An 8617-nucleotide genomic window follows, 5' to 3' on the forward strand; every position below is an offset into this window, starting at 1 on the left:
GCTCAGAAGAGTCTTGGATTATTCCAGGATGAGGAACTTTGCCTGCTTAAATACAGCTGAGTGTTTCCTACCCACGATTCTGTGACACACAAACAGCTGAGGACGGTAAAACTAAAACAGTCACGCTGTACTAATAGTCAAACACTGATTGGTTAGTGGAACAGTGAACTAATGGAGAGCAAATCAGACAAATCAAATCACTTTAATGACAGCATATGTACAAGAGCACCACAATGTACAAGCAGAGAAATCACAGCAGCTCGGAACATTAAAGTTTAACTTGAATGTGCATTTTAATTCTGTTTTAATAATCTTTGGTTGTGCTTTAAAGTGATTATTTTGATGTGTTGACTAACATACTAAAGCACATGTGAACAAGAGTTTAAATAGAAACAACATTAGCTCACTTTAGCCATATTTCAAAGAAATTACACACAGATAAGTCCTGCACAAGTGGGTCGAAAAAGCAACTAATTCCAGTTCATATAAATATATAAAAACTATTTCCATTTAATTGAAATGAACAAAAAAACATTATATTCAGTTCAATTAAGTATTTTTATTTAAAGCATATTATTTAATAAGTAGTTTATAAAAGTATACTAAAGTGTACTTTTGTTCCACAAACAATGGCAGATAACTATAGACAGTGTGCATGATTTGTATAAACAGTGCTATTTTTAAGACTTTTTACGATCTATTTTGAAGCTTGACATCTCCAGTTCCTATTCATTATAATTGCAGTGACTAACTCTTCAAAATCTCTCCTTCAGCAGAAAGTCAGTCATATCGGTTCACATGAGGGTGAGTAAATAATGCCAGACATTTCATTTTTGAAGCAACTATTATGATACACGATAGCTTTCATTCTGAACATCGCTGCTTTCTATGAAGCACTGGGGGATTTCTTGTCACCAGAAATGAGGAATATTACTCATGTTGTATGAAGATGCACGAGACTCAAGCAGGAAATGCTGCAACCAAATCTGACCCAAAAAAATATGGGAAATGCTAAAAGAAGTCCATAACAGGCTATAAGCAAGGCAAGAAGGAAGGAACCAAATCGTCTGAGTTGTTATAAACGTTATAGAGTGGAATGTGATGAGGCAAGACTTGACCGAACATGCACAGTCTGCTTCACCGATCATCTGACGGACTATTTCTCAGGCTTCACATGACACTTCAGAGGATAATACTTCTCAAACTTGTTGCAATCCTTATATAGAAAAGTCCCACAGACGGCCATGACAATACAGCTCACCAGGATCAGAGAATTTAGGATTCTCATATTTACACTAAAAAATTTGGTAGTGAAACAATTTTCACTTGTTTTGAAATTGCTAGTACACATTGAACTTAACGTGAAATTTTAGTGAGATAATATTAGTATTGCACATCCATCCATTTGGATCAATTTTGAAATAAACTAATAATCTTTGTGTGATGCATGTTTGTCTGTTATGCATAAATGAAGCTGGTAAGAATTTCTGCAAACTATGCATCTATTTTCAAAATGCATGCTATATAACAGTTTAGAATCAGCACATGTTCACTATGAAAACAAACCGATTCTGTAAAAAAAAAAAAAAAAAAAAAAACAAATATAACTAGCCATGAGACAAGCAATTTACAGTTAGTCAAAACTAATCCAAATGGATGGAAATTGTAAATGCAAATACAAAAAAAAATATACAGTTAGTCAAAACTAATCCAAATGGATGGAAATTTTTATAAATATATATATATATATAAATAAAAGAAACCTACTGTACATGTATGCCTTTATTTTTTATGTATTCATTCAAATTGTCTAGATCTGATCACTTATATAGAGAGCATGTGTGTTCAGCAGTGTTTAAGCAATATATGGAAAATATCCACATATGAAAACTATGGAGTAATGATCATAAAACCAGGACAATTAGAGAACAAGATGAACTTCAATATCTGCCCTGACAGAACAAATCACCTGACTTATCAAACCACTGTGGACAGTTTGAGAGAGAAGAGTGAGAAACAGATTCCCTCCTCAAACATCTCTGAAGCAGCTAGCAGATGTTCTGATAGACAACATTCAGACGCTGTATGAATCTATTCTACATCTATAATAAAGGCAAATTGTGTTAATTAAGAAAAAATGCCTATTTCTCAGGTGATCACATTATTATGTCCAACACACACAAAAATATTTAGAGATTTTTTTTTCCTTAAAACCCCAAACCACCCAGAATATTTTAGGTCTTTGCTTTTTATTCACTTGTCAAATAACCACACAACACTTTTTTTTTTTTTTTGTAAACTGAAGTTTCCCTTTATTCAATCAAAGTGAAAATGCCTGCAAATGCTTACAAAATGACTCTCTTCTGCAGCATTCACAAACTCTAAGTTAGTCATGACTATAAAAACGCTGCAGAAAACGAAACCATTTCATCATGACTTTACAGGATGACCCTCCCTAGAAAGGCACTGAAGGAGTGTTAGCAACATATGGGCAGAAGCCAAAAAAGACAATGGAAACCGGCTGCAGGACGTCCTTTAGTAGCAGCACAGCACCTAACAAGGGTTTCGAGTCTGAAGGGTGAATAAGATCCCAGATAAAAGCAGCAGAGCATCGTTCAGCTGCTCAGGTTGGGGAACATCTCAGTCAGGGTGGTCTGTTTCGCCCCCTTCTTCAGAGCAGCCGGGACGTCTGTTGAAGGAGAAGATGCAGGGCTTGTTCCTTCTGTTCCAGAGAGTCTATTTTCGGTTTTCTCGCCGTCCCTGCACCCCGTGCTGTTCCTCACAGTCGACCGCGTCGTACTGATGTCCTTACTCGTATTTTCCTCGTCTGTGTTTGTGCTTGTGGAAGGTGGAGTGTGTTTTTGCCGGAGCGAATAGCCGTTGGCTGAACCCTTCCTGCGGTCCACGGTGTTTTCGCGGTTCAGCTCCCTCTGAAGTCTCAAGGCCAGTCTCCGGTCCTCCTCCTCTTGCTGCCAGCGGCTCTGTAAGGCCTCATCGTACCACGCCACATCAGACAGGAACGTGCTGTCGGCTAAAGGAGACTCACACTGCGGAGCGGCACAGGGCCTCTTACCGAGCAGATCCGCTTCAGTCTGAAGCTCCATCTCTGAACTCTTCCTTTTCAGCGAGCTGCCGCTTGGACTGTTAAAAACAAGCGTGTGTTCTGAGCAGCTGGAGCTGGAGGTGGAGGGGTTCCCGCTGTAGTCCAGCACAGACCTGCTCAGTTTGCTTGTGTCCTCCACAGACTGTGCTGAGAGGGTTTTTGGAGGGCTTAGAATGTTCTCCTGAAAAACAGGAACATTTATGAACTTGTTTTCTCCATTAACAACTGGAAATTGACTAAATATGCACATGCACTATCATTCAAAAAGTTTGTGGCCAGTAAAAGTGACAATAAAGACATTTATTGAGTCTTCATGGTGTTGTTGATGATACTTGATGGTTGTTATGCAACCGAAACGTTGTTCTTGCACTAATTGACAGTGTGCGAAAATTGTTTTCTTTTTCCTTGAACTTTCTATTCATCAAAGAATTAAAAAAAAAAAATGATCACGGTTTTACAAAAATAAATTACTTTTTAAAAAATATATTTGAAGAAATAATGGTTATTTTAAATTGTAATAAATACAGCAGAAGAGACTTCTCAACAATGTCATAAAAAAAAAAAAAAAAAAACACAGGAGTTGTTTCCCAATCATTCATTTTACTTTTACTTGTTTAATGTCTATTTTTTTATATTCATGCATTTTAGAGAAAAAATATTTTTAGTTTGGTACAAAAAAACTGTACTTTTACTTTTATCCTATTCATCTGTAAACATGCATATTGTTTCCCTATATATATATATATATATATATATTATATATATATATATATATATATATATAAAAATCAATGTATCTCATAAATAAATATATAAATTAAAAATGTTAAAAAATCCTCAGCCTCACTAAAACACACTCAGTTTTCCTGAGATATTTATTTACAAAAAAATAAAATAAAAAAAAAAATAAAAAAAATAAAACAAGATTATAACTATATAAAAATAAAATAAAGCTACTGTTTCTTATGTAGCATGTTTAGTCCCAAAGACATTTATTTATGGATTTATTGAGCATTTTTCTTTTAGATCTGATTGATTCTGATATTCTTTCAATGTTTTATTTTTTATCATATTAATTTTAGTTGATTTCATTTGCAATCATTTAATTCCTAAAATGAAAGAAATCACCTTATTAGCCATCAGAGAGGATTCTGGGCTGCTGTGAGAACTGCTCGGCTGCTTATGAGGCACGGGACGCAAGAACCTGACACATAAGAGAAGTTTAATGCATTAAGTGCATCAAAAAAAACCTCTTTCAGTACATTCAACAATTACCAGGTCTGACAGGTGTCGAGTTATATTATACAATATACTGGGTCTCAACAGCAGCTACTCACTTCTCAATGTCCCCCATGTTTGGTTTTGTCTTCTTTGCTGGTGCATTATCAGAGATTGGTCCTGAATTCTGCACAAACACCACAAAACAGCATTACATCATCTCTGATAACTGACAGGTCTGCAAAGGAAACTAAAACTTCAGCAGCATTTCGAGGTTTAATGTCATGGCTTTATGAATTCAGGACTTTCTGCTCCAATTTAGGCCTTAATCTGTTGAAGGGCGAATTAAGACTTTTTAAAACTCACAGAAAATGTGTGATTTGTTTTTGGCAAGATTCAATTAAATAAACATAAAAAAATATATGTTTTGTTTAAGAACAAGTAAACAGGAACCAAAAAGAAATAAAAAAGCAGAATGCATGCAGACTAATTATTAGCAGAAAATATAGCAAACTTTTTAGTTTGAAGGTCGAGCTTGTCTAACGCAGTCAGTGTGTGTGAACGCCGAGAACATGGAATGAGATTGTTTACTTGTCTCCAGACAGTCCACACGTCTGTTGTCAGGTTTTATTGTTGTGTCAACATGTTATTAAACATAGTCCTGCATGTCTGTGAGGTGAGCTCACCAGCTCTTGGCTCAGCAGTCTGGCCAGCTTCTCATCGTTCTCCAGCTGCTGCTCCTCCCGTCTCCTCCTCTCCTCCGCCAAGCGCTCCTCCTCCTCAGCCAGGAGCCGCTGGATGTACTCCTCACTGGCCCTCCTCTCGGCTTCCTCTAGAGCTCGCTTCTCCTCCACCAGCTGTTCAAAACAGGAAATGAGATCACGTCTCTTCACCACAACACAACACGAATAACAAATTAAGATTTTATTCACTCTAATTGACAGTGCATAAAATAATTTTTTTTTGTAAAATAAACAATGCAATTCATATTTAAAATAATTCGAAATAAGTCTTCAATTGTACACCACTGTTCAAAAGTTTGGAGTGTTTTAATTTCAGATCAGAAATTAGTACTTTATTAGCAAGGATGCATTAAATTGACCAAAAATGACAGTAAAGACATTTCTAATCTTAAAAAGATTTCTATTTTAAATAAACGCTGTTCTTTTGAATTTATTTAAATGAATTTGGTAAAATTGTTTTCAACATTGATAATAATCAGAAATGTTTCTTGAGCAGCAAATCATCATATTAGAATGATTTCTGAAGATCATGTGACACTGAAGACTGGAATAAAATTCAGCTTTGATCACAGCAATAAATTACATTCTAAAATATATTCAAACTGATTATTTTTTTATTATTATTGTAATGATATTTCACAATATTACTGATTTACAGCATTCTTGATCAAATAAGTGCAACCTTGCATAAAATACTTTTTCCAAAACATAAAAAAAATAAAAATTTAAATGGCATGATTACTATTAAAAATTCTGCAATTTTATAAATTTATAATTTATATAATTATATATTTAAATTTATATAATTATATAATTAAAAAATCTACAATTGTATTATTAAAATAAATAAAAATGTACATATAATAATATAAGTAGTAGATTTATTAATAAGATTTACTATTAAAAGAACAAAATAAACAAAAGACTTACTGAATGATTTTTACATTTACATTTACATTTAGTCATTTAGTAGACGCTTTTATCCAAAGCGACTTACAAATGAGGACAATGGAAGCAATCAAAAACAACAAAAAAGCAATGATATAAAAGTCATATAACAAGTCTCAGTTAGCCTAAACACAGTATACGTAGCAAGGGCTTTTAAATAATATAATAAATAAAAAGAAAACAGATAGAATAGAAAAAGAATAGAGCAAACTAGTGTTAGAGGTCTTTTTTATAATTGTATAATAAATGAAAAGAAAATAGATAGAATACAAAAAGATTAGAAAGGTAGTTAGTTTTTTTTATATATAATTAGAATAGTGAGTGAAAAAGTTAGAGGGTTTTTATTACAGATCTTTCAAAACTTCCACTGCAGCACAGTGTGTGCAGCATTATGCTCCGTGCACATTGAGCAGGACTGGACACACAAAGAAAAACTATTGTGTTGCTGGCAGTCAGTACAATAATACGGCCCACGTAAACACGAGACTGCACTCTGTAATGTGCATTCAGAGAGGCACACCTGCCACTTCACTGGCTGAAGATCCAGCACATCTATAACAGAGAGACCGCCCTGAACCTCTCACCTTGCTGATCTGATCCTCATACTCTTTCCTCAGCTCTCCCGGCTGACACACGCGAGGTCCCGGGATCGTTACTGGGAAAAAAAAAAACAATGCATAAGTATTTATAATGAACACAATATGCATTAACACGAAACACTTATGTAGCACATATTGCTTCGATCAAGCTACGCTCTGTGTACCAGCATCATCGTCGTCCTCGATTCCCTGCACTCTCCGCTCACACTGAGTGGGGAAAGCATCCTGTATGCGTCTCCACAGCTCCACGTTCACCAAGGTCTTGTTGCGGCTGTTGAGTCGCGCCCAAGTGGACACGCGTTTTCGGCAAAGTGGACAGCACATGTTGGACTTGTCCACGGTTTCCTTAAAGCAGGGCTTGCAGAAGGTGTGCATGCAGGGCAAAGTGACCGGCTCCAGGAATATGTCCAGACAGACCGGACAAAGGCAGTCTGAACGTTTGAGACCCCCGGAGCTTTCTTCCACTCCGGACACAGGCGGCATCCTGCGGCCCGTCTCTATACGTCAGTGAGGGAGGTTTCTCTCTCTCGGGTTCAAGAGCAGCATTGACACTCAGCTGAAAGACAAAACAACAGCAACAGTTATTACCTACAAGAAATGCTCTACATTAGATTCAGGGTTTCCACCTCCAAAGTACAGCAGGATTTGCATGGGAAAGGAGATTGCATGGGAATGCAAAGGTGAAGCTCCTGCTTTAGATGTATTCATTCGAATCAAACCTCTACATATGAGCTGCTTATTCATATCAACAAATCAATAACTCACTAACTATCACACGTCTGTAATCCTGCACATCACATAGACAACCAGCTACTGATTCAATAAAATATATATAAAAATAGGTATATTTTACTATAATAAAACATCCCTAGCAACGAACATTTAAGTAAAACAGATTTTAACAGTTGTTTACATGGTCTAAACATTAGTTATCATGCATAATGTACATATGGTATTAACCTGTGCGAATTATACCAAAAGACGCCCAAAATTATAACCCTTTTCCATTCACATATATGGTCAGATTACGTACAAATGACTTATTTGATAGAAGTCATGCTATCTTGTGCTAACGCACATCTGGAGGCTAGCAACTTTGTAACAGTGTGAGAGATTACTGGAAGGATAGCAACACTGATGTAAACCTTTCATTATTCAAAACAGTTTACGGCTTGGTTGTTAAAACTGTCTATTAATGTGAGTGTCAATTAAGAATTAAAAGTATTACAATTCACACTTACTTATTTATTTCTAGGCCCTAAAATCCCGGGAAATGTTGCGCGCGCCTGTGAAGCCATGAGCGCCCGCCGATGACTGAACTGCATTTCAAAATAAAAGTCACTTGGTTTTATTGTGGACTGCTAGTTCGCGTGGTACCAGCTGGATGTATGGAAGTACATTAAGAGTTAAACTAAACTAAACCAAACTTAACTAAAACAAAATAAATTTGTATATATTTTTAATAATATATTTAATAATAATAATAATAATAATAATAATAATAATAATAATAATAATAATAAAAAGAACGCTCTTCTTCATTTGATATTGGTTTGATGAAGCATTGCCTTGAGTTTTAATCAAATGTTTCACAGGCCAGAAAGGCTGAAAGACAGTCAGAGAGACTATTAAAAAATAAATGAATGAATGAATAAATAATAAAAACAAAGAAACGTCATAAGAAAAAGAAAAAATGCAACTTGAAAATGAAATTCGAAAGATTGTTGATCGAAAGATCATTGCCCTTAAGGAGTTTTATTTGTTACAGGATATCCGAGATTGAAAAACAGGTTCACTGCTGCTGATATGCTGCTTTTGTCATCATTTATTAGTGGCACATGTTTGAGATGATGAAAATGACCTCCCCAGCTGATCATTCATACACTGAACTACTTTAGTTTATACATAAAATAAACAATAACCAGAGAAGGGAAGGTGGTGACTGATTTACTACTTCATTCAGTCTTTCTGTAGTCATTCTATTAACACCTTGGCCCAAAATATGG

The 8617-nt window shown here is 35.4% G+C and overlaps 1 protein-coding gene across 1 annotated transcript; it reads right to left on the bottom strand.

The window, feature by feature from the left end:
- Positions 1-2278: 2278 nt before the first annotated feature.
- LOC109046876 (E3 ubiquitin-protein ligase rnf168-like) lies at positions 2279-7949 on the bottom strand. The gene is made up of 7 exons (XM_042770834.1): positions 7853-7949; positions 6776-7167; positions 6597-6667; positions 5008-5178; positions 4441-4508; positions 4232-4307; positions 2279-3284 (listed from the first exon to the last, which is right to left on the bottom strand). Exons 2-7 carry the CDS (start codon positions 7092-7094, stop codon positions 2616-2618), a joined length of 1374 nt encoding a protein of 457 aa, XP_042626768.1. The 5' UTR covers positions 7095-7167; positions 7853-7949; the 3' UTR covers positions 2279-2615.
- Between the last annotated feature and the right edge of the window lie 668 nt (positions 7950-8617).

The sequence above is a fragment of the Cyprinus carpio genome, chromosome A15 (genome assembly GCF_018340385.1).
Source record: "Cyprinus carpio isolate SPL01 chromosome A15, ASM1834038v1, whole genome shotgun sequence".
Taxonomy (NCBI): domain Eukaryota; kingdom Metazoa; phylum Chordata; class Actinopteri; order Cypriniformes; family Cyprinidae; genus Cyprinus; species Cyprinus carpio.

Bases quoted from the DNA above. Each gene is read 5' to 3' on its own strand.
- LOC109046876 (XM_042770834.1), bottom strand. From the start codon at position 7,094: ATGCCGCCTGTGTCCGGAGTGGAAGAAAGCTCCGGGGGTCTCAAACGT. The intron at 5,179-6,596 runs GTGAGAGGTTCA...TGTTTTGAACAG, and splicing joins ATGAGGATCAGATCAGCAAG to CTGGTGGAGGAGAAGCGAGC. The intron at 4,509-5,007 runs GTGAGCTCACCT...GTGTTTGTGCAG, and splicing joins GACTGCTGAGCCAAGAGCTG to AATTCAGGACCAATCTCTGA.